Here is a 26,593-nt window from a genome sequence, read left to right on the forward strand (position 1 = left end):
TAAAGCCAAACAGCTTAGGCTTATAGAACGGACTCCACTCCCACAACAGCCAATGACTGACTGCTGGCACACTGCCTCTGGGCAGTCATGAATCCACATGGTGGGCAGGTGACGGCTGGGTCCTACCCCAGCTCAGGTGTGCCAGATGGAACTTTGTTTAAACTAACATCTTAGGTCCTCTGCCTGTGAGTTCACGGGCAGCACGCTGAGCCTGCTGGCAGGAGACAGAAATACTTCCGTAACAATGGGCACACTCACTGACGGCAAAGATCAAAGGAGAGCATGCCGAAGCCTATCTGCAGGCTTGGTAGAATTTAAATACGGAGGTAGAGTACGGCTTCCAGTTAACCGAAAAAGATACGTAGCACACCACCATGTGCTCAGCACCAGTCTACATGTTTTAGAAACACAACATTTAGTCTCTGTTCTTAAGGTACCGGGATTCAACTGAAAGAAATACGCATATAATAAAAGGAGAATCCAGCATTACGTCTTGGCCCTTCTTCAGTGCTGCTGCTGTCAGACCTCCCAAACTACCTGTTGGTTCTAACCTACCCTCTCCTCAGTTTCTTTCCACATCCCTTCCAGACCTTCTCCAAGGCCTCCTGTTTGAGATTCTTCCCCCTGAAAGTTAGCATCCCCCATTCTCAGGCCCCTGCTTGACCTCTGTAGTCAGCCTAGGGAAGAGGGAAGTGTCCATAATTGAGACTTCAACTACCATCGGTCTGCGGAAGAAACTCCGATTCACAGATCTACCTGCAGGCCCCGCAGAAGCTCAGGGGCAGATGGCCAAACTTGCTTCCCTCCCAGTATTTCAAATCGTGGGAAATGGCACCAGTGTCTACCATTACCCAACCTGGAACCTCAGGTGTCACCTGTGACTCCTTCTTCCTCACTCCTACATTCAACAGGCCACTGAACCAGTTAATTCTTTCTCTTCTTTCTTTTATCCACCCCTCCTCTCCTCCCTCCTACTCAATGTCTTTCTTACTTCAGGCACCCATTATTTCTTGCCTGAGCTTGCAAACTGGTTTCTCTGCCTTTGGTATCACCCTCTCTTCCCCTGAAACTCTCCTCTCCAGCCACTCCCAATCTTTCATCTACCACACGAGTCACACCAGAACTTCGTGTACTTCATGCTCTCTCATCTGCACATCTCCATGTGGATTTCATGTATTTTTCATCTCCCTGATCTTCATATCCCTTTGTCTAGAACACTCTGCCTTCTCCCTGTGATTAAACTTCTACTTATCCTTTAAAACTCAGATCAGACACCATCTCCTACCCAGAGTCAGATTCACCACCTTTATATTGGTGTTCAAATATTTTATTGCCAAAAAAATGTTTTAAAGACATGAAGTTCAATCTTCATATCAAACTAAATGCAAGGGAGGAAAACACATTCTCATGAAAACTAAAGGAAACAGATCTCACACTACTGTCAAGAGAGATGAGAGGAAGTCTCTGTGTCCCCCGTTCAGAACTGCGGTCCACACGGAAGTCACGCAGGGCACACTGCTACCAGCCACACCTGCTGGGCAGCATCCCTCCTTCCCCCACACTTTCACTATGTTTCAGGCAAAGGAGATGCTTTTCTTGTGTTGATCTTTGGCTACTTCTTTAGGGCTGGATGATCAATTGGATAAAAACACAGCATTCCCATGAAGACAACCCCTAAAACCTGTGTCTCAGTTCCCTGCTTTTGCTGTGGTTAGTGTCTCCGGCAACCTGTGGCCTGTTCCTCAGAGTCATCAGAACACGACTTAAAAGTTAACACAGACCTGTTTCCTTATCTATAAAATGATGAACAGAAGATCTCCAAGGAAGGGTTTCCCACTAAAGCATCACCTGGACTCACTCCCTGTCCTGAGCTGGCTCTCCTCGTGAACTTCCCCCTTTCTGAGAATAGATAAAACACACAGAGGGCCTGGCCGACGGCCACTGCAGCTCACTGCCCTGTCTCTGCCGCAGTGTCACGGGACAGTTAAGGGGTGGCTGGGGGGCTCCCCAATGTGTCCCTCAAAATATTAGAAATACATCAATACTTTCTTCTCCCAATAGTCCAACGCAGAACTTCAATTTGTGCCAAGGTTTCTCAAGCTTGTACGTAATACACTACCTTTTGGAATAAGGCATTTCCTTTCATGACTTTTAGATTTGTTTCTTTGAAACTCTGAGGGATACCTTTAATTCTAGTATTTCAAGCTTCAGAGAACAAGTACATATGAATCCCATCCACACATTCAGAAACCTGTAATCTCCCCACCACCGTAAAACAGTGCTCTTGGTGTTGGAGGTTCTGGTTACCTGGTGGCGCCCATACTGGCCAAAACTGCTTGTTCAGCAAAAATCACCATGAAGCTTGAATATTAGGGGTTTTCTTGCTATGCTATAAGACCTTTTTGTGCTTTTATAAAGTTGCTCCAGTACTTAACCGTTTGTTACGAGCACTTAATGGCATCTCCAAATTTCACTGTCACTTCTATGGCAAATTCTTCCTTCTAGTGGCCTGCAGCTGCACCTCTCTACCTACCGCCCCCTGCTGAGGGGATGAGTTTCTGGAATATGGCGGTTTGTATCTGGCATTAAGCCTAGAGTGAACAAGCTTCATTCCTAACCCCTACCCTGAGTCTGAGTTCACAAAGACAGATTCTGCCAAACCCGCTGATGGAAGCACCTGTCCAGACGTGGGGGCTCTCCCTAACGTGAGCCTCGCATCTCCAGAAACCGCTACCAAGTGAATCGTCTCTCCCTTGGCCCTCTTCATTCCTCATATCACTCATTTCTCAACTAAACAATTTTAATCATCGTATGGCATGGTGGTTAAGAGTCCAGCTGCCTAGGTTTAACTCTCACTTCCATCGTTTGCTAGCTCCATGATCTGGATAAACTCCTGAATCTAGTTTTGCTTTCTTTATCATTAAGATGCAACTACTGACAGCCCTACCCCGTAGAGATGTCACAGAGGATTAAATGAGGCAGTGGAAGTACTCGGGACAGTGCCTAGAACAGAGCCAGGACTTGACACACCACTGTCACTGCCCTGGTTGCCATTGCTATTACTCTCCGTGGCTCCCTAACAGCTCTCCTGCCACATGGTCATCACTCTTCACCAGTCCATCTTCTGGACCACTTCTAAGAGGATGCACTTTCAAAAATATTTCTTGATTATAAAATGCATATTTCATTAGAGAAAATTCAGAAAACATTTGAGGGAAAAGTCACCCACAGTCTGACCACAGATACCACCACTGTGGGTGTATCTCTTCCTGGTCTTTTCTCTCTCTCTCTTTTTTTTTAACCTAGGTGAGCCGATCATTTATATATCATTTTTGTGTCTGCTGTTTTGACCTTAGCATTTCCCCATAATTTAACAACACAAAGCAGATCTGATTCTAATTCTTCGCTTAGCATTAGATACAAATATTTCATCCGTATTCCACATAAAGAAAGTACAAACGGGAGCAGCAAATGATGGGTGGCGGCGGCCCCCTTTATTGCTTCCCACTGCCCCCGCCAGTTCCCTGTCTGCCAAGCCAACAGGCTGCCAGCATGGCCACAGCTGGGTTTCTCTGATGCTGACAGCCTAATGCCTGCGCTTTGCTCACCAGCTTCACGCTGAGACTTGTCCCCTCGGCACCTCTGGTCTCGGGAACGCAGGAGAACCTCGAGGGCCCCAGTTCACCCTGTGCCACGGGCCCCGCGTCCTGCACGCCTGCTCCCCGCAGTCTGGAGCGGCTGCCTTCTCACCTCTCCCCGTCGGCGTTCACTGCAGTTTTCCAAACCCGGCTCTGAACAACAGCCTCCTAAGTAAAACGTCACCCTCCCGCGGACAAGCAAGCCTGGTGTTTCAGAGCACTCTTACAGCTCCGGCCACGTCCCCGGGACAGCATGGGCACGGGGCAGACATCTGCTGCATGGGTATTTTACTGTTCATGCTGTCTCTTCAAGCAAACCACAAAGGCCTTCAGAGATGAACCATTTCTCTAAGTTTTTATCCTGCCTGTCATGAGTGCAGAGCTAGGTAATCAATAAACGACCGATGAATAAAGTGACAGCCAACACTTTTCTTCCCCCATAATATGTATATTTGTACATCTTTTTCTGGCTTTATTGCGCGAGGCTCCATAACAGCTAAGCACTCTCACAGGGCTTCCAGTGCGCCAGAAGCAGTCCTGAGCGCTCTACACATTCTAACTAGCCCAGTCCTCAGAGCGGCCCTGGAGAGGGGCGACTACTTACCACCACTTCCATTTTAGGCGTGAGGATGTGATGGAATTAGAATTAAAATAACTAGTTTGACCAAACATAATATCTATATAGTTGAATTCCACAAGTGAAATATTTATTATGGATCAGCTCTGTCCTCGGCCCTGTATAAAGGTAATTCCCCCCTGGACGGGGAGAAACAGCAAACGAGGCCGTAAACACAAGGAAGACGGACCAGACACACACAAACACAAAGGAAGCAAGGGGAGGCCGATCCCTATGATCAAACGCCGGGCAGTAAGGGACACTCAAAGTCACATCATTATTAAACCCAGCAGTGCAGAGGGTCAGCCCTCAGCAGAAACCACAATCTCAGAGCACACGGAGAGCATCTGGCAGGATGCTGTGCCTCTGCTCGCCCCCAGACGGGAGCACTGGGGCCAACTCTTTCTGTTCCCCAAGTGATTCTCTGTCACTGGCCCCACTGCCTTGTGCCCCAGGAGCTGGGGGTAGCTGCAGTGGGCAGGACAGCCCGGCTTCTCCTTACCGACTAGGATACAGTATCCCAACAAATCACACAATTGACCTGATGCTAAATTTGAACGAGCAGAGAAGACAGCCTTCTCATAAGACTTGCTTGTGTTTCATAAAATCACAAAAATTCGACATGCTCATCACCAGCATGAACATGTGAAACACACATGCCTTCTACGGGACACCCTGCAAGCGGCAGAGAGCGGCAGCCTGGAGTGGCCCGGAGCTGACAGAGGCATCAGGGACCTGCCCCGAGTCAGCTGGAGTCCCCGCGAGCAGTCCTCCGCTGCCTGGGGCCCTGCTTTTATTCCAGAAGGCAGGGCTCAGAAATGGGCCCAGCTCCTCCGTGCCCTTCCCCACACCACAGCTCCAACCACTGCCCGGACGTGAGCTCCGTCCAAACTCGTAACTCAGAGCCTGACCCCCAGTCTCTCAGCCCCTTCAGACTCAGCTTGTCCACACAGAATTCATCCCTTCTCCACATCCATGTGCTCAGTGACCCCTACCACCAAGGCAACCCGAGCTGTCTGCATCCCACACGTCCCCCTCCTCAGAGGCCCTCAAACCCGCTCATTCTGCGCCCCCCGCCACCCACTGTTTCAGTCCAGGCCCTTGTTATTTCTTGCCAGGTTCATGGCAACACCTCTCTTACACGTTCTCCCACCAACGTTTCCTTCCCACGAGCCAAAAAAGTCTTTCAGAAGCACAAGATGACAACAGGTCTGTAATTGCTGTCAAACCCTCAGGAGCTCACTACGTATCACCAATGAGATCAAGTCAAACTCCCAGCCTTGGCTCCCTGGGCCCTACAAGGTCTGGCCCCTGCCTGGCCCTCACGCCACCTTGGTTCATCCCTACACACACTCCTCCCCTTTTGCTCCCTCCGGACAGGGACCCGTCCAAGTAAGCCCTCCCCACTCACAGCCACCAAGCTGCTGCCCAAGCTGCCCTCTCCCCGGCCTGTCTCCTGTTGACCTGACAGCCCTCCAGGCCTCAGGACAAGCACCACCTCTCGCAGGATGGCTTCCAGGATGCCTCCAGCTCAACCGTACAACAAAGCACCTGCGCCCACTCCACTGGCACACGATACACCACACGGCGGCACCAACAGTTTCCTTCAATGTCTTCTCCACGGGTCTGTGGGCTCATTTCTGTGTCCCCAGGCCCCAGCGTGCTGGCTGGCACACAGTAATTGTTTTCCAGATAAAAGACAGAGCCGAGAACTCCAAGCCCAGCAGGCCACATCCCTCTGCCCTTCCCTGACACCCGGGCGGACTTACCCACGCAGTCACAGGTGGGGAACTCGGCCTGGGCTCTCTTGGCAGGTGTGTCCAGCAGACTCTTGGTGGGCGTGTCCAGGTACTTAAGAGGTGACTCCAGGAAGCCGCTGAGGGTGGGTGTGAGTGGGTTCTCAGCCTTGGTGGGTGTGGCCTCCTGGCCTCCCTCCTCTGAATGGAAGCAGGTGGTCGAGAGCACAGTCACAGCCCCTGAAGACTCAATCTTGATTTGCTTGGGAGAACGGGTGGCAAAAGGGCTCTCAGGGGCTGGGAGACAGGGGGGCTGGTTCTCGGGGTCCTGAATGGGCACAGATGGGGGGCCAGGGAGCCCAAAGCTATCCCCAAATTCAGCCTCAAACTGCCGGATGAGCTCTTCCAGCTTGTCATCGGCAGGGGGAAGTGGGCCAGTGGAGCCCGGCTGCAGGGTGGCCATGGGGCTGGGAGACCTCATTTCCTGAGTAGGGGGCAGCAGGCTGTCCCCGGAGGGACTAGGTGCAAATAGCGCAAGAGAAGGTTCTGGGGGCAGGGGGGCAGCAGGGCCCTGCGAGGCGGGGACAGGGGCGGGGGCAGGGGCAGGCGCAGCTGGGTGTGCCTGCGCATCCTCGGAGGCTGTGGACCTCAGCCCCTCCAGGACGATCTGCCGCAGAGGCAGGAAGAGAGGCTGCGCCTCCCGCAGCCTGGACTTCTTGATCTGAACGGGCTTCCGGATACTGGGCTTGATCCCAGGGCCGGCTTTCTCGGTTCCCATAGGACCCCCAGCTGGTGCCAGGGGCTTTTTCTTCTTCTCCTTGGGTGGTCTGTCCGAAGGCCGTGGGGCAGGTGAACTGGGTGGTGCCCACCAGCCGGGAGCAGAGGGCTCCGAGGGAGGGGGGAAGGGGGCATCGTGGGCCTGATCCAGGAAGAGGCTGCGCTTGTGCTGGAGGTGCTGCTGCAGGGCTGCCTGGGCCTTCTGGTGGGTGTCGGGCTCTGAGGATGGTGGGGGGGCCTCTCTCTGGAGGGAGGGGGAGGGGGCCGGGGAGGAAGAGGGCACCTCAGCCTTGACCTTGGGCTTGCTGGGCAGGGCCTCAGGCCGCTTGAATACTGACTGGATGTAATCACTGGCACTGCCCAGCAACTGCTCCAGTTCAGCCATGGGGTCAGGGCTTGGGCGAGGCATGGGCCAAGGGCTCCGGGGAGTTGCTGGTGGGGTGTCGGTGCCCCAGGTTTCAGCAAACTCTGTTCTAGGAGTTGCTGGAGGGAAGGCAGGGCTCTCGGGAGCAAAGGATGGGTGCTCTTCGGGGGGGACCGCAGGCCATGAGGGAGCCCGGAGGTAGGACTGGGGAGATCTGAAAGGGGCAGGAGGGGACAAGGCCTCAGGAAGGGGGCAAGGAGCCTGGGAGGTGGCATGAGAGGGCTGGGGGAGGGCGGAGGAGAGCTGTGTGAGGGCCTCAATGGCGATGGCGGTCTGCAGGCTGATGTTTTTCTCCTTGGCGATACTCAGGGCGCTCTGGGACAGGGGCAGGCCTTCCAGAGGAGGTATCTGGGGGATCTCGGAGTTGAGGAGTGGCCTGGTGATGGGTGCCGGGAGGCCAGCCTCCCCAGAAGGCAGAGTCCCTGGGAGCCGGGGCCGCTCCTCCCCGCTCTCCACGACCACAGACTTGATCTTCCCCTCCAGCCACTCGAGGTAGTCAGGGCACTCTGGGCCATCGCAGTTGCAGTTGGGTGGTTTCATGCCATGCCGAGCGAGGGCCAGGGCCGTCTGCAGCGTGTCAAGGTCTTCGCTGCCAGCAGAGCAGTCCTCGGGCCCTGACCGGGGTCCCCTGCTGTTGTTCCCAGCCTCGCGACTCATCTCACGGTTGAAGGTTTCATAGAGCCGGGTGCTAAGGGCCCCATAAGAGGACACAGCTTCGGCCACAGCCGAAAAGGCCACCAGATCGTGGGCATCTTCCAGGCGAGCAGTGTGAGCTGGTCCTGGGGCAGCGTCCCAGTCGGGCTTCTGGTCTACTCGCCAAGGACCCCCAGCCCCCAGCAGACTGGGTCCAGCAGGTTCTCTAGCACCATTGACCGGCGCCCCTGAGGCGCTTAGCTGCCGTGAGTCCCCATGGTACACTGGCCCTGAGTCCATCGGACCTGGAACAGGTCCATCAACTGGGCTGAGCTCTGAGCCTGCCTGAAGAGAGAGAGGAGAGGGAAAAGGGGGGAAGATGAGCCATAGTATTTGAGAAGCACTGTCCTGCGTCACACCACTCAGATGCACACCTGAACCCTGCTTTTCTTGCAAAACCCTCCCTGTCTTTGATACAGCTGGGACCTCAGCTCATCTTCCCACATCTCCATTCCCAGCTAGCTGCACCAGCAGAAGCAAAAGGCAGACCTTTAAGAGACCCTAACGCAGAATTCTGAATGTTGCTCGGCCCTTTTTGGACCTCGTACTAATCACGCTGACCAAACTCCCCTGAAACCAAGCATTTGTTGAGAACACACAAAAAAGATCTTTAACTCACAATGACCAATGTGACACCAGAACCTTTGTTTTTTGTCAGAAGCAAAAGAAAGCTAACCAGCACACCATGCAACAGTATGCCACAGGCGGGAAGTGCACGTGCGTGTGGGGCAGGGACAGGGAACGAGCAGCTGATTAACAGTTCAGCCCGAGCAAGAGGTCAGCCACGGCTTCTCAGGGGGAAGGAACCCACAGTTCTTTTCTCTGCCCATTACTGCCCTCACTTAAGCCCAGGCTGAGCTCAGAGAGCTGGTGACAAGATGACAGTCCCACCCCCCGGCCCGTGGCCCGAGGAAACACTAACCATCTCATAGAGCGTGCTCAGCCCCACACCGAGCCAGTCCCACCGATGCCACGTGAGCTGCTGCTGGGAAGAAGATGCAAGCTTCTCCCCATCCCAGGAACCACCATTATGTCCACCCAAAGCACACAGAAGGGGGAGGGCACAAGAGGAAGCAGGCCAGGTGTCTGGTGCAGTAAGTTGAAAGCTAACACAAGGATACGGAACTGAGTTGGCAGGAGTCTTTCCACCGGAAAGGAAGGCTCCTTCTTCCAGTCGAATGCCACCAAAAATATAGAAGGAACGGTGGATTCAGAATGTCATCAGTGGATGCTGTGACTAGCAGGTGAAGGCTTGATGCAGAGTATGTACATGGCCTCAAAACATCTCTTTAAAAATTATTCAATAGTAACTTTAAAATAGAGAAATCTGGCAGACACCACTTTTACCGAATGATCAAAGTTGTCATCACTACTAACCTCAGGACGGACCAACACCACGTGCCTCTTTACAGGATACACTGCGGACAGCATCACAGCAGTCACGCAGACCTCCAGCCAAAACAGAGAACTTGAATCTAATTGCGAGGAAACATCAGATAAACTGAAGCTGAAGGGCACGCTAGAGAGCACCTGGGTTGTTCTCTTCAAAAATTTCAAAGACAAGAAAGAAAAACATCTTTCCCAGCTGACACGGGACTAAAGAGAGAGGACAGCAGAATGCAGCTCCTGGGCTAGGTCTTGGAATGGGGGAAGAGAGCCAGAAAGCACATGATGGGGACAGCTGACGAAACCTGAATATGGTCGGACACGGCCATCGTGGGCCCCCCACGCGGTGGTGGGAAGCTGGGATGCGGGACAGGCCTTTGGGAGGTGAGCGGGGGCCCCGGTCTATGGTTGCCACCTCACTCTCGTCACTGCCCCAGTTCTGGCCACAGAGGACCCTCGTGCTGTGCCAACATGCTTCTCTGAGCCTTGTGCACGCAGTTCTCATTGCCTGGAATGCCCTTCCTGGCCTCGGAGGCCATTCTGGCTTACCCATCAGGCATCAGCTGTCACCTCCTCTCAGCAGACTGACCTGCGGCCCCCTCCCCCGCGTTCCCACAGCACCCTGCACCTGCCTGCTAGCGCTTATCGCATGCCACTACTGCTGTTCAAGCAGCTGCCTCCCACACCAGACAGTATTTCCTTCAAGACAAGGTCCAAATCTTAACCACTTCTGCACTGCCTGCCCAGAGCTGCTGCTTGGACCACCTTCACAGGCCTTGCCCTGACCCTGGTGGAAAGACCATCTTTCAGAACCAGGAACAAACAACTTCTCCTTTAGGAATGTGGCTGTAAAGCCAGTACTCCCTTCCTTCCTTCTTAGAATCCAAGGTGGCTGCAAAGACAAAACCTGAAGTGGTCAAATTTTACACACTTGTGGCAATGGGGAGGGTGTAGCTCAAGCAGTACAGCGTGTGCTTAGCAAGCACGAGGTCCTGGGTTCAATCCCCAGTACCTCCTCCAAAATAAAAAAAAATAAGCAAAATTTTAAAAACCTAATTACCTCTCCTTGCCAAAGAAGATAAAACAATTTTAAAAAGTTTAACATGCTTGCATATAAAAGACAGAAGGAGCCTGCATAACCAAGAAGGAACAGAAGAGAGTAACATGGATTTACAGGAAGTGTTAGGAAGACAAATGCTATGTGTTCTGAGGCTTCCCCAAAATGTCAAGACAGCTAAAACAATTTCAAAAAGTTTTTTTTGTTGTATGAATAAGAAGAACAAGGAGGAGCTAGGCACACTCTTATGCCTCTGAATTCCCTAGGAAGAAGGATGCCCTTTGGACCAAAAAAAAAGAAAGGAAGGACAGAGTAGACGCGGATATGAGGGAAGTGAAGCCAAGACGGGTGGAAAATTTTAAGAAGCTCTATAAATCCCAGTTTTCCCAGCCAGGGCATCCCACTGACACATTCCCCATGCCTGCCAGTGATCCTGGAAGAAAGCTGCCATCAGGAGGAAGCGCCAAGAGGCGAGAAATGAGCAAGTGTTGCCCCCAACTTCCAGGCCACTGGGTGAGAAAGGTCTGGGTAAGGGCCCCGCGTGGGTAACTAAAGGGACCTCAAGGAGTCAGGTTCACGAAAGCCATCAACCCATCAATGCTCAGCTAACCTTGGTGCTTTGTGGTGTGTGGTCCCTGGACCAGGAGATGAGGAGACATCCTGGCTGACAGGCCACACACTCAAGGGCTGCAGGCCAAGTCTGCCACAGATCTGCTTTATTTGGTTTTGTTTCACCAATGTTAAAAAAAAAAAAATCAATTTCACATGAAACCCAGATTTTCTTGAAGGTCCACACTTCTGTCTAGCAACTTTGCCTACAACCGAGCGCTGACTACCGCCCCTGCTCACCCCCAGCTTCGCCATCTGTGCTGCCTTCTTGAAACCAAGGCCAGGAGTCAGGGATCATTTATGAATTGCCTGAGTTACGTACCATTTCATTCATCTGTGTAGGCATTTGGGTTTGTGACTCGAGCTGTAGATGTTCAAGTTTCACAAGGTGGATTGTGATTCCCTTTGAGGGCCAGCTGCGGAGAGTTAGTGGCTGGAGGGGCTGCTCACCAATGGCTCAAAGCACGAGTGGTGTATCAACTGGGGGGCAGTCTCTAGGGCTGTGCTGCAGGGCTCTGTCCTCAGAGCTGTCCTATTCAACGTATTTATCAGTAATGACAGTGAAGGTGTACTTATTAAACAGGCAGATGCTGAAGACAGGCGGGGTAAGAGACTAACTGAAGCTAATCTCAGTATGATGCAATTTGGCAGCTTCAAAGGATCTTATTACTTAATGTTTTTTCAAACTATTTTTTACTATAATCCACAGTAAAAGAAAAAAAAAAATATATATATATATAAAATACTGTGATCTATTATGTACTTACACATATGACAGGTTTGCAAAATGGTATTTCTCCTTACTAGGTACAGGAATCCCTCCCTTCCTCTTTCTTGCAGGTTGTAACAATCTAAGGTGATTTCACAGTCCACTAATGGGTCCCAACCCATACACAGCTGGACACACACGTCACCAGACCTGTAGCACGGGCAGCAACAGCCCAGCTCTGCCCAGACAGTCCCCACCTGAGCACAGGCCTCCTCTGAGGGCTGCACCCTGTGAGGGGGCACAGAGGAGAAGCCAGCAGGGCGGCTCAAAACTGTAAGGGGGTGGGGGGCGGTATAGCCAAAGTGGCAGAGCACATGCTTAGCATGCACGAGGTCCTGGGTTAAATCCCCAGTACCTCCACCAAAAATAAATAAACCCAATTACCTCCTCCCGCCAAAATAAAATAATTAAATAACACAATAGTTTAAAAGAATAAGATGCTTTAAAAAAATCCAAAAAACAAAAAAAGAGGAGCAGGTCCCGTCTGGTTCCGAAGAAGACAAAACTCAAGGTCTTTAAACATGTGAGGGCCTATCATCTGGGAAAAGATGAGACTGGTTTCAAGTAGCCCTCAGGGCTGGAATCAGAAAACAGGTAAAGCTTTAGAGAGAAGACTTGGACTCAATTTAGGAAAGAGTTTTAATACTGAGAGATACTTAAAAAAAAAATACACTGCCCCCTGTCCGCCTAACAGCCAGAGGGTATTCAAAAGGAAATCAAGCAGTTACTGGACAGTTATTGGCAGGAGGGCTGGACAACGCTAAAGAAGGACAGAGGCTAGTCTAGGCCCTTTCAAAGCCCCAACTAGACGTGCCCCAACCCCAAAACCCTCCACACTTTCTCCCTTAATTCTCACCGCCCCTGGGCTGCAGCAAGCACCTCTCTGAGGCTGCTCCTTAAAGTCTGGCTTCCAGCAGCCTCCAAGTCCTGGAACCTGCTACAGGCCCACTGGGAGAAGTGCACCTAAAATGGACCAAACTCCCCACTCCACCTCCAATGGCTCCGTCCCCAGCTGTCTTATTCCTGCGAGTGTTCCCAACCCAAGCATCATCCCCGTTCTGCCAAGGTGCCCAGTCACCAGGTCCAAACAAGTCTAGACATGAATGCCTCTCCCTTCTATCTCCTCCCTTTCCCTTCCTGCCCTCCTAATTTTGGCCTTGGTGTGTGTACACACTTTCTAAATGTCCAGCCTGGCAGTAGCCCCTCTGGGCAGTTCTGTGTACCCCAGCCCACTCCCACAGTCTTTTCTCCCCCTACAGTCCGTTGTTGATCCCACCCTCCCGAGACTCCCAGGCACCAGCCTCACGTCTCTGCCTCACATTCCACCCTTGCTCAGCCTGCAGAATTTACGAGCGCTGTCTGCACGCCTGCAGCACTCAGCATGCATGACAGGGTCACTAAACCCCTCCATCCCACGTGCACTTCTCCCAGCAAGGGGGGGGGCCTGTGTCCCTCCCCTCAAATCGTGGCGGGCTGGTGACAGTGGCGGAAGTGCCACTACATGGTTTTCAAGGCTGGATCATGAAAGACAACACAGCTTCTGCCTCGTTCTCATGACACCCAGCCACCATCCTGTGAGGAAATGCAGGCTGTCCGGAAAGTCCACATGAAGGTGTCCCGGGCATTCCCAGATGAGGTCCCAGCCAACAGCCGGCGTCAACCTGCCAAGCGAGTGACTGAAAGCCCTTCAAGGATTCCAGCTTAGCTGTCAAGTTACTGCTAGCTCTGAGACTCCCCAGCTGAGGCCACAAGCATCAGGGAACAGAGACAAGCCACCCAAGCTGTGTCCTTTCTGACTTCCAAGTCCAAGGCTTCCATGAGCATAGTAAAATGAACGCTGTTTCACACCACTGAATTTCGGGGTGGTTTCCTACCTTACGATAGACCAGGCTGTATATTTCAGGAACATCAAGAAGTTTACAAGGCAAAAGGCAAGAAACAGTCCTGCACACACAGAAGCCCTCAGGCATACCGGTGTCATGAGAGCAGTCTTCAGGGCCTGGGGCATGGGGCCACTTCTCTCTGAGAAGGTGGACATGTGTGTCAAGAAAGGTTCCACCCTGAAGTCACTTTAGAGATCAGACTCAGAGGATGGGCAGGTATTTTGGAGGAGGGGAAGAAGGAGGAACTCCAGATGGAGGGACTTGCATGTGCAAAGGCACAGAATCATGAAAACGCCTGGCAGGCAGGGGAGGGTGAGCTGTCAGGGACAGTCTGAGCACAGAGTGTGAGGAGGGCAGGGGTGGAGATCACCACAGGAACACACAGGAGCAGATCTGCAGTTCAGGGGGGCCCTCAGGTGTTCGCACAGAGCACCACCGGCAGGGTTCAAGGCTGGTGGCAGGCAGCCCGGCTGGGAGAATCATGCCGCTGTCCAGATCAGTGGTCAGAAGGGCCTGAACCAAGGCAACAGCAAAGAGGTGGGGGTGAAGCGTGACTATGGGCAAATGATAATGATTTCCTGCACCAGTCCTGCCTAGCACAGGTCTGAACCCGACCCAACGCAGTCCCCACACACAGCCACCTTCTGCTGGGGATCTTTTCCTAAAAGAGGAGACCAAGCGCACTGTAAGAGCTCCTAGGGGACAAGTTCCATCACACCTTCAGAATCCAGCAGAGTGCTCAGCATGTGCTCAAAAAGGGTCAGCGGCTTCTTCCTCCCGGGACCCGGCTGGTACCAGCCTGTTCACCCCCTGACGTTGAGAGGCGGCCTGCAGAAGCTCTGGGCAGTTAGTGGTCCTGCTCTGCTACAGCACCTGTCACAGCGCACACACGGGAGAGGGCTGCAGAGCTGCCCGGGCCCTCAGGAATGCCTGTGCCATAGAAGACTCGGGAGCCTGGTGTGGGCTTTCGGAACAGCCTGCCCCCATCTGTCTCCACAGCGAGGCCCACCGAAGGTGTCGGTGCGGCCCCTTCTCAGAGCCATGTTCCCGGCACAAAACCCCTCCCTGCCCTCACTGGGCCCACACATCCGGGCTTACTAGGTCTCTTCCCTGCCACAGTATCACTGGGAAGTCTCCAGCCCATCCCAGGCTTGGCCTGGACAGGCTGGGGGCGCACCCCCTCACTGGGGGGTGGGCAGCAGGGGTTTGTTACTGGAAGAGTAAATGCCCTTCTCAGTGCAAAGAGACCTGCTCCTCACCTCCGTGATGAAGGGCTGGCGTGTATGCACAGCATCACCACCCCCGGTCACTACTCTCACCTGCAGAAGATGCCAGGTCTCCCTCCAGGGGCTCGCGTGTCCCTGTACCCTGCTTGGTCAGGGCTCCCAAGGTCCACGTGCCTCCTCCTCTACCGCCGACTCCTTTCTGTGCTCCCGTCCCACACCTGGTCCCTCAGACGTACGCAGGTATTCAACAACAGCCTGCCCTCCCCTCCCCAGGGGCTCCAGAGCCCCTGACAGGAGGGTGGAACCCCACCTCCGAACACCTCATTTTATTCATAACACAGTGAAAGGTGCGGAGATGACACCAGGTCTTCTGAGCCTTTCCTGACTCTCAGAGCATCAACACATCAAAACTAGGTCAGTGGTCAGTCAGCCTCTACTAAAGGGGAACAGGAGGAAGGGTGGAAGACGAAGACTGTCACCGTGAAAGATCAGAGTCCTCACTGCCCAGCCTTCTAAGGTCCTCTAGGAAACGGGGTGTTAGCACAGGCAGAGTCCCAGGGCCGCTGCCGCTCCGCAGTCACAGGCCGCTCCGCAGTCACAGGCCGTTAGAAGAGACACGCCCAGGAAGGTCTATCCCCGGGGTGAGCAAGCCTGCAGGCAGCCTCCACAAGGGCCAGTGGCCAGGAGGCAGGGCCAGTCTGGGGCATATCCTCTAGGGTGGAATCTCCAAGAGTGAATTCTCCTGGGACCGCAGGATAGGGGTGGCTGCTCCCCACCCAGTTGACCAGCAAATCCCAGCCCCGCACTTCCCCAGCTGCCCGCTGGGAAACCAACTCAAGGGCTGCTTTCCAGCTCCATCCTTCTCCCTAGTCGGTAGAGTTCACAGCCACCTCCGCACACAAAGTCAACTCCTTCCTTCTCTCCCCCGAGGGGATGGCCCCGCTCCCTCTAATAGCAGCACATGGGCTGTATTTGCAGCATGTTCCATCCAGTGTGATCAATTATTCATCTCTTAAGAGACTTCTCCACTCCTGGGGTTTACTGATGATATAAATCTTTAAGTGGGGAAAGAGACTCTGAGGAGGTACACAACTGCCTGTTTTTGCAGAAGTGTGAGAGTGTGTGTGTGTGTGTGTGTGTACATGACTAATCCAGTCCCGTGTCTGCACTCTCCACATCTGAGCTCTCTCTGCAGACAGCAAATCTCAGAGGGTTATATCTAACCCTCTAGAGACTGTCAGGTGTAAGAGTGGGTGTCCCTGTGTGAGGCGGGGGAAAGTAATGTTTCTTGTGGTTACCGTGTACATATCAGTAAAACATTTTAAAATCTAACTTTTCTCCTACTAAAAAATAGATACAGCATATTTCTCAATGGCTGGGTTGATACTCAGGAAAAAGCTGAAACAAGGCCTAATTCCCTGAGGCCATCGTATCTGGCAGAAACATGGGACTGTGATTGCTCAGGCCCTTGATCTGATCATAATTAATGTGGTTTTGGGGGGAAAAGAAAGGGAGAAACTAGGAAAAGTCTCTGCCTAGCTCTGATGGAACATTCTTAAGATAGACTGACTATCATGCTAATCACTGCACACTCATTAATCTCCTCCAGTCATCATAAATTCCTATAATGTAGAGACTCACCTCCATAGATGAGGACACTGAACAGAGAGGTTAAGTAACTCTTCCAATATCACACAGCAATCCAGAAGAACACAGCCATTTTTAACCACTAAGTATTCAATCTCACTTAAGGAAATGCAAATAAAATAAATAAGACAATAGAAGAAAAATTTAATTTACATATGCCAAGGATTTTCCTTGGAACATTAATAGTAAAGAATTACAGGGAGTGCGGGTCAGCGGTAGAGCACATGTTTGACATGCACGAGGTCCTTGGTACAATCCCCAGTGCCTCCATTAAGGAGAAAAAAAAAAGGACTACAAACAACCTAAGTGCCCCAACAATAGGGGAATGGTTTTAAAATGTTTCTTTTCATGAAAAGAGAATGGAGAACAAACATAGGTAAAAAAAAATACTCGACTTTATTAGTAAACAGAGAAACATAGGAAAAGACTGCTGTGAGATTCCATTTTATATCCATTACATAGAATTTAAGAACAAAGATGCTTAGTTCAAATCTTGCTCCCACCACTAACTAGCTGTGTGATCCAGAACAAGTTAATCTCTCCGTTCCCCATTTTTAAATCTATAAATCTGGGGTTTAAAAGTTGACCTCTCTGAATGCAAATCAAAACTACAATGAACTATCACCTCATACCAGTCAGAATGGCCATCATTAAAAGGTCTACAAATGATAAATGCTGGAGAGGGTGTGGAGAAAAAGGAACCCTCCTACACTGCTGGTGGGAATGTAAATTGGTGCAGCCACTATGGAGGACAGTATGGAGGTTTCTTAAAAAACTAAAGATAAAGTTACCATATGACCCAGCAATCTCACTCCTGGGCATATATCCAGAGAAAAATATAATTCAAAAAGACACATGCACCCCAGTGTTCACAGCAGCACTATTTACAACAGCCATGATATGGAAACAACCCAAATATTCCATTGATAGATGACTGGATAAAGAAGATGTGGTATATATATGCAATGGAATACTACTCAGCAGTAAAAAAAAAAAAAAGAATAAAACAATGCCATTTGCAGGAACATGGATGGACCTAGAGATCATCATTCAAAGCGAAGTGAGCCAGAAAGAAAAAGAAAAATGCCATATGATATCACTTACATGTGGAATCTTAAAAAATAGGACACAAATGAGCTTATCTACAAAACAGATACAGACTCACAGACATAGAGAACAAACTTACAGTTACCAGGAGTTAAAGGGGGTGGGAAGGGATAAATTGAGAATTTGAAATTTGCACCTCCTGGGGAGTGACGGAAATGCTAGCTATCTTGATTCTGGTAGTGGTGTCATAGGTGTATTCATCTATCAAAATTTACCAAATTGTTCATCTGAAATATGTGCAGTTTACTGTACAGAAACAATACCATATAAAGGTGTTTAAAAAAAAAAGTTGACCCCTCTGTGCCTGTTTCCTCATCTGTAAATCAAGGGTTAATAACAATACCTAAATGCACAGGGTTGTGAAGAGGATTAAACAACTTAACATGTGAAAAACACAACTATGTACCAGGTCCATAGAAAGCCCCAGGAAAGGGTATTTTAGTTAGGTACCAAGTGCTGGTGGAATTTAGCAGGAACTTCTTTCTCATACATCACTGGCAGAGGACAAAACAGGACAACTATTTTGGAAAGGTCTGTGGTGCCATCTTTCAATGTTAAACGTGCACATACCCTATGACCCTGTAATTCCGCTCCTCAAGAAACTCAGCTCATGCCCATCCGGAGGTGTGTACACAAGCGTTCACAGCAGCATTACTTACAAAAACCAAACTGTGGAAATAGTCTAAGTGCCCACCATCCACAGAATGGACGATGGAATATTACACAGCAGTGCAAATGAATGAACCACAGGAACATGAATGAGTCTCAGAAACAACATCAAGTTAAAAAAAAGCAAACCTGGAAAGACTGCATATAGTCTACCAGCTCTACAGCTCAAACAAAAAAAGCGTATGTGAATGTATAAGAATGTAAACATATGAAATTAAAACTTTTAAAAAGCAAGGGAATGAAAAACACAAAAGTCAAGGAATCACTTGCCTCGGGACGTGAAGAAAGGGGATGAGCTTAGGGGGCACCCAGGGAGTTTCAGCAACGTCAGCGATAGTCTAGTGCTTAATGTAGGGAGGGAGCTCACGTTTGCTTATGATTATGCTTTCTCTGTTTATGTTAAGCACATGTTTCAAACAATACGTAAGAAAAATTGTAAAATGTAATATTCTATCAGTAGATATATTACTGCTGAAAACGATAAAGAATAGAACATAGAAAAACACAGGGAAATGTCTTCAGTGAAAAAATGAAACTCAAGAATGTACTTATACTAAGAGATACTTTCTGAGGATATTCATGACAGGGTAGCGTTTACACTATTTGAAGTAGAAAAAAATAGCATTCAAAATTTTGCCCACTTTAAGAATACAGTTCCATTAACAATGAACATCCGTGCATACACACAAAACACCAAGGGGAAACATGCAGAAATGTTAACAGTGCTCATCTCTGGGTGGCAAAGAATGCGTATATTTTCTTGCTGGGTCTCCAGAATTTATTGTGCGTATTTCATTTTTATTTAGGGGGGTAAGTTTAAGAACAGAGGACCTACAATACACCTGAAACTTTGCACAAACTACACATGTCTCTGGGCAAAGACCGGAGGGGGGCCTCAGGGAGAGGAACTCATGGGTGAATTTTCTTGCTATTTCTGTTGCTAGAGAGTTGTTTTACATCACACACACATCACACATACACAAAGTAAGAAAAATCCTAAAAGATGGGCAGTACTCTACAGAGGGGTGGGGAGCGGGGGAGACGGGGTCAGATTGAGGTGGGGTGCTGAGTCTTAAGTTCCCTGTAACTCGCTGTGCTGTGCTCGGGACCATAAGCCCCGAGCACAGCACCGCGACTTGGCCCGGCAGCACCCTCCCCCAGCCGCTACTTCCTACCCCCTCCCCTCCCGGGAGCGGCAGGGGTGAGGCGGGGCCAGGGGCGGAGCCAGCGCGGCGGGGCGGGGCGGGGCGGGGCGGGGCGGGGCGGGGCGGGGCGGGGCGGAGCCAGCCCCAGGGCGAGCGCGGGCCTCCAGCCGCCGCGGCGGCCCGGCCAGAGGCCAGCGGGAGGAAATGGAGCCGACCACATCTGAGGCCTGCCGAAAGGAGCAGCAGCTGCCTCGGAGGCCGCCAGCACGCGAGAACCAGGTCAGGACGCAGAGGCGGCTCCTCAGCCAGACAGCAAGAGAGCCCTTCCCCCCCAACACACACACACACACACACAGAGCACACCCCACACTCAGCCCCACAGCCACTGGGGCCATGGCCCAAGCCACGCAGTGCACGTCCCACGGCCCCACGGCCAGAAGGGCCCCCATCAATCCCCAGCCAGGCCGGGCCAGCCCATAGCTCCACCCACCCAGCTGCTCACACCCAGTTCTCACCACCCACCTCCTACCCCCAAAGTTTAAAAAGTGAAGGAAATAAGAAACTTGGCCAACACCACAGACCATTGACAGAGAGCCAATCCTTGACTAAGAGCCCCATGCACTTTCCCCAAAGGTGCCCCAAACTCCACAAAACCTACTGGCAGTGCAGTGGGTCAAAAGCACCAGCACTAGGGTACATGGTGATGAGACAGCAGCTAACAGTTTTGGGTGCTGAGTGCTAACCTCTGGATTAAAAAAGTGCTTTCATCTTTAAACAACCTCTTCCAGCCTTCCAACAACCCAATATCCATTTTAGTGGATGAACAAATGAGGCACAGAGAGGTTAACTAACATACTCCAAAGGTTCAGAACTGGTGAGTGGCAAAGGCCAAGTCTAACATCGGAGCAGGCAGTGGATGCCCATGGCCTCCTAGTTGCCAGGGTTCTAGTCTTTCAGACAATGAGATCCCACATGTGCAGGAGAGTCCCAATAACTATGGATTTCAGCCTCTTACTTGAAGCCCTGTTAAGTGAGTTTGCCCCCATCCATTCCTTTTTCAAAGACTCGAGAGGACTTAAGTTTTTTTCATTCAAAGAAATGTATCATTAAGCCACTACCCAAAAAGCTGGAGGAAAAGTAGTTTTTGGCAGAGGGCCTCCACCCATCAGTCATAAGACCGACTTCACACAGTGGGCTAGGAAATGGAAAAAGGGGGAAGCTGACATTTAGGGAAGTCTGGTGGTGTCCACAAGGCGGGAAACTGGGGAGTGAAAACAGCCTAACTCCCTGGGAAAATCACACCGTGCATCTCAGCGCGAAGTCTCAGTATCTGCAGTCGCTGCAGATCTGTTAGCCCCGATTAACTGAAAGATGCCAGTAATTTGGGCTCTTGTACACGTTCATCTGAAAGTCCTGCCCTCAGTGTTGGAAAAAAAGGGAACAGGAGCCTTGATCCCTCCTCAGCCATTTCTCCTCCCTGGGGTCAGGGGTGAGGACAAAGGCAGTGAGAATCCTCCTCCCTCCCTGCAGGAGACCCCTACTCTGCCGCCCATCCCCACACCTCCCTCCCTCGATTTTGGTGATGCTGCTGGATCCTGGTCCTCCTCCGTCCCCTCCACAGAGCTGCTCTCCACCCTTCCAACCTCACCCTCTCAGCTCTCCTGGAAACCTCACCTACCCCAAGGCTCCACTGCTCAGCTGGCACGAATAACCCAAAAGCGTCCTTTCTCCTGGACTGTACCACAAGCTCCCAGCCTGCTCTCCAACTAGCACAAATGTTTCTACTTGGATGCGACTTCAATCCAACACACTTAAAACCTAACTCGGCACCTGTCCTCCTTTTCCAGCAACTCCTCCTCTGGACGTTCCTTTTTTCAAAAGCCACATGAAGAGCCATTCTCCTGAGTATCCTGGCTCACACCTTCCGTCAGCTTTGACGCCCTCCTCTTCATGTTTCCATGTGCAAGCAGATCCTGGTCCTGTCAACCGCTCCTCTGCACAGTATTGCAGATCTGCCTTCTCTCCGTTTCCTGTCACTTACCTCTCACAGGGACAGCTGGAGGAGGCGCCCTGACCGGCCAGCCCAGCTTTCACCCCAGCACACCAAGCTGGAGATCAGTCAACACACTGAGCCCTGCGGGAACCCCAGCTCCCAGCTCCCAGGCCAGGGCGCCTTCTAATTCGCTACTTCAGTCTTCTCTTCTGGTTTAAGTGATAACAGTAAACACGCAGGTAAACAAATAGGTAAGTGTGTCAAGGGCAAAAAAGACCCTTTCATCTGACAGTGCCACTCCTAGGAATTTAGGTTTATAAACCTGCACTTCAGAAAATCTTTTCTACACAATAGCGAAAACTGAGAACTCAGGGTGAGGGGAGCAGCTTAGTAAATTACGATACAATTCAGTGGGATATTAGAGTCATCAAGACCCTTAGATTATGAACACCAAGGAAAAAAACTGGGTAAAGTGGGAAGTAAAAGTTGGGGAATACCATACTGCATGAATTTATGATTACAACTACGTACCATATGCATGCAAATCATAAAAGAGGGAAGGTAGTTCTTTAAATAAGTGAAAATAGCTGTAGCAGCCCCAAAGAATTATGGAGCTTCACCTATGGATGCTATCAGCACATTTTAACAACCATACCTTTTATATTTGCATATATATAATTATGTATTCATTTATTTCCCCCCCCCCCAACAAATACGTATTGAGCATTTACTATGTGAGTGTCATTTCAGGCACTGGGGACACAGCAGTGAGGAAGCAGTCCCTGCCTCATGGACAGAGACTTTTTAGAAGTTTGGATTTGTCTTGCGTCCCATTCAAAGGTACGTTCCTTTAGGGCAGTGTACCACTATCTCTAAAATGTGTGTGACAGCATAAATCTGTACTTCGGCTTTGAGTATGCAATGAAAACTGATATTAACTGTAAGCTTATCTCTAAGTGAAGATGCCCTTTGTGTAATTACTGATAGAATATCAAAGGCATACTCATTATAGAGCCGGGGGAACCCTGGTGGATGACCCAAGAGAATACAGGAAGGTCATTAAGAAGAGAATGACAAGGAAGGTAAAGAACAGTTTCAGCAGAAGATGCAGCAATGAGGAAGATGCAGAGATGGAGGAACAGGAAGGTCTGTCATGCAAAGCAGAGGATGACGAGGTGAAAACAAGAAACTCCCACTTCCCCGAGATGACCGCAGTTTACACCCGGGAAGGATGACAGTTCCTTTCCCCTACGCAACATGCACTTAATTTACAAAATTGGGGTCGCTGAGTATATTCGTTTTTTTTAAATAATAATTTCTCCTCTTGCTGTATCACAAGTATTTTCCTATAGTGTTAACCCTACTTCAAAATTTCATTTCTTCCAAAGCTTTCCACGGTCCCTGGTATGCATCTGCGCATATGTACGGCCCCCGAGGTTGAAGGTCTAGCACTCTCACGTTTTGCTAGGTTCTCAAGACACGCAGTAACTGTAGGGTAGTTTTTTCCCTCTTCGTGTCACCTCTGTCCAGGCTTGTGATTCCTCCAAGGGTGGGGATGGAAAACTTGGCACTAAGCCAGGACTCTGGTCGGCTGAAGGGATGGACTCTCCCAGCCCCACAGGCTGCAGGTAACCACCTTGATAACCAACAGGCAGGATTTCACTCACATGAGCACGAGGGTTCCATCTCATCTGGGTGACAACTTAGGAGGAACGTCTCTAGTCTGCCTTTACAGAGAAATATTATGCAGCCATTAAAAGGAACGAAATACTGACACATGCTACAACACGGATAAACCCTGAAAACATTATGTTCAGTGAGAGAAGCCAGACACGAAAGGCCACATATTATATGACTCTATTTATGTGAAATGTCCAGAGCAGGCAAATCCATAGAGACAAAAACATTAGTGGTTGCCTAAGACTGAGGGGAGTGGAGGAAGTAAAAAGGGAGTGAAAGCTAGTGGGTAGAGTTTCTTTTCAGGGTGATGGAAATATTCTTAAATAGACAGTGGTGATGACTGGACAACTCTGTGAATATACTAAAACCACTGAATTGTACACTTTAAGTGGAGAAATTGGAGAAATTGTATGTTATGTAAATTATATCTCAATAAAACTGTAATTGAAAAAAAAAACCTTTAGAGAAAACTTTCGTTTCTATCTCTATAAAAAGCTTTAAAACAACAGCAGAAAATGAACATTTGCTCCAGGAGGGAAGGGCTGAGCTGGTGACCCTCTCCCCGAAGGAGAGAAAGGGACAGAGGAACGACAGGAACATGAAAACACTCTTCTTTGTACATCCCTCACACAAGCACTGATGACTCCTTTTACTTCCTCACTGGGTTACAAGTGAAAGTGAAAACAAGGGAGGCCTCATCTCAGAGAAGGTGGTGGTGGCCAAGAGGGGGAGACCATCCCCCCCCCCCATCCACTGCCAAGTTTTGAAGGGAAGGACCCCTTAGGAGAGCAGGGTTGTCACTGCCGAGAGGAGAGGCAAGCGGGTGTGGCCATGAGCTCTGACAGTGCATGCTGGGGTCCCCAAAACTGAGAACCACTGACATAAACCCATGAAATGTAGGCTGGTTCAGAAGATCCTTATTATTTAAAAGAAAAAAGTTGGAGAGGGGAGTTCGCAAGAGTCAGTGAAATAAAAACAAATAAGATCAAGAATGTGTATTAAGCAATTAGCATGCCCTTAAAAAGTTAAATTTTGTCGAAAAAAACAAGAATCAAGTGTTTAATACCCACAGTGTAAGAGGGGCTGCGAGAGAACCTCACAGTCAGTTACCTGTGACGTGTCCCCCTTGTAATGCAAATGACCACTGCACAGCCTCCACCCAAGGACGGGGGCAGGTGGGCAGGGGACCCACCAGCTCTGGCCCGGCCTCGGCCTTGGGACATAGCCAAGGCTCCCACTTTGGCAGGCCACTAACCCCGAAGTGGCCAAGAGGAGTGAATTCCCACACCCCCAACCCGAGGTGTCATTCTGCAGAAAGCACCAGCCACGCCCTACCCAAGGCCGGTCTCAAGAGGGAGTGGCAGTGGCTAGACCAGCTCTTTTGTTTGGTTAGAAACAGGAGCATATTTTTATTTGGCTTCAGTTATCAGAGTGTTTTAGTGTGAGTTATTCAGATATTTGCCCCTATTTTTTTCCTACTTGACTCAGAGGCTGGAGAAATGCTAATATATATAATGCTTTCTACGTTTCAGGCATGTTCTAAGAGCTTTAATTTCTCCAGCCTCATAACCCTTTACTTTACGCAAGAGAAAACTGAAGCCCAGGTGGTTAAGTAACTTGCCCCGAGGTGATGCTGGCTGGACCAGTTTTAAAGTCCCTCTCTCCCACCAGCTCTGGCCTTGATCCCTGGCTGACGCCAAACCAGCTAGGGGAGGGGTGCTGCGGCCTGGCACTGCGGACAGAGGGGCAAAGGGAAACAGGAGGAGTTCCCTGGAGAACTGGGCCCTGCCCCACCTCTCTGCCTGAGGAGCTGGCTGATGATAAAGACCCAGGAGCTAAGTGTTCACTGGGAGCTGGAGGAGCATGTGACCAGGAGAGCACCTGAGCAGAGGGACCAGATTCCCAGTCCCAGCTCTTCTAAGACTTGTACTGGACAAGTCACTTTATCTATCTGGGTCTCACTATTCCTCACCTGCTCAAAATAATTTCTTTTTTAATGTCAGGAAAAACTGAGGATCTGCTCCAGATTAAAGACTAAAAAAACCTGACCAACGAATACAGGTGATCTAGAGGTTTTTCTCCTACAAAAGAGGTTGTGTCAATTGGCAAAATTTGAATAAGGTCTGTAGATTCATGTTATTAGTGCTCACAAGGTCTGTAGATTAAGTCAGTAACTAGTGTTGCATCCATGTTAATTTCCTGATTTTGGTCACTGCACTGTGGTTATTTATGTGATTTTAGAAACTCCACACTCAAGTATTTAGAAGTAAAATGTGTCACATTTGCTACTTACTTTCAAATGGTTCAAATAAAAATTACAGAGAAAGAGAGAAAAGAGTAAGGCAAATGTAGCAACATGTTAACATTTGGGGAGTCTGAGCGAAGAGAATTCTTTGTACTTATTCTTGCAACTTTTCTGAAACTCTGAAATTGCGCCAAAATAAAAATATTTTTTAGAAAAGTTGTGTTATTAGATGATCTGCAAGACTCTTCTAGTTTCTGTGAAAAGGTAACATCATCCTCGATTTACAGACCAGGAACAGGAAACCGGCGAGCCCGGCTGCTCGGCAGCAGGAGGGCTCGAGAACTCAGGGCCTCGGCCCTAGGTCCCCCTCGCTCCAGACCTCAGCTCTCCCCACCGCTGAGGGACAGTGAGCCCCAGTCACCACCCCAGGCAATGGATGGGAACCGCAGAGCAGAAAGCAAGTAAGAAAGGGGATACCCGGGCAGTGTCGGGCTGGCTGTCTGGAGGAGCAGGAGACTCAGAACAGGCGCCCCCACCCTCTCCCAGACCCCCTCCCTCCACACACAGAGAGCAGCCCGCAGAGGGCTAACCCGAAGCTTCCGCACGACACACATGCACCGGCTCCAACAGAACACGCAGGCCCACGTGGAGCACAGGACCACAGCCCGCGCTGACAGGCAGCATAGCCCTCTCTGACCAAAAGGAACACATCTGCAGGTCCTAAGTAAGCCTCCTAAATAACGCCAGGGGCAAGGGGAGAAAAAGTGAAAATCACAATGATGTTTCTTTCCAATCTGTTTATGCTAGCTGTACTTCTTATGGTGAGTACATACTTTAAACATCATTAATGTGTAATCTGATGAGTATAAAAACAGTTGTTTCTGTGAGTAAAAAAGTCATAATTAACAGATTTGAAGATTAATGAGTACCAATGAAAACAATAGCTATTAACAGAAAATATCATGCTTCTATAAATACTTTTGTTAAGTAAGAAAGAAAATAAAGGTTTCAATCCAAGAAGCTAGAAAATAAAATCTAAATAAAAGACAAGAAGAGGGAATTAGCAGAGATAAAGACAGAAACAGCTGATGAGAAAACAAAATGCAGTCGTATCTATAATGTATCTAAGAATTAGCTCTCCAAAGGCCAGTAAGATACGTAAACTTCTGGCGAGGCTGATCATTTTAAAAAGGAAACATAAACAAATATCAGAAATGTACAAAGGTGGGGGAGGGTATAGCTCAAGAGGTAGAATGCTTGCTTGGCATCCACAAGGTCCTGGGTTCAATCCTC

General features: G+C 49.9%; 1 protein-coding gene and 1 long non-coding RNA gene across 10 annotated transcripts in view; one reads left to right on the forward strand and one right to left on the reverse strand.

Annotated features, from left to right (window-relative positions):
* Window positions 1–26,593, reverse strand: part of TET3 (tet methylcytosine dioxygenase 3) — a 100,744-nt gene that overhangs the window by 43,294 nt on the left and 30,857 nt on the right. For all 8 annotated transcript variants that reach the window (XM_074341351.1, XM_074341352.1, XM_074341354.1 and 5 more), the window contains one exon: window positions 6,024–8,169. In XM_074341351.1, coding sequence (XP_074197452.1) covers window positions 6,024–8,169 — 2,146 coding nt within the window. The remainder of the gene's footprint in view (window positions 1–6,023; window positions 8,170–26,593) is intronic.
* On the forward strand, window positions 19,520–23,492 carry LOC123616137 (uncharacterized). 2 transcript variants are annotated; one of them, XR_012499022.1, is made up of 4 exons: window positions 19,520–19,661; window positions 20,913–21,626; window positions 22,126–22,215; window positions 22,388–23,492. It is a non-coding gene; the product is annotated as an uncharacterized LOC123616137 (long non-coding RNA). The 2 variants fall into 2 exon arrangements; XR_006723992.2 differs by having other exon boundaries at window positions 21,230–21,626.

This window comes from Camelus bactrianus, chromosome 15 (genome assembly GCF_048773025.1).
Source record: "Camelus bactrianus isolate YW-2024 breed Bactrian camel chromosome 15, ASM4877302v1, whole genome shotgun sequence".
Classification (NCBI taxonomy): Eukaryota; Metazoa; Chordata; class Mammalia; order Artiodactyla; family Camelidae; genus Camelus; species Camelus bactrianus.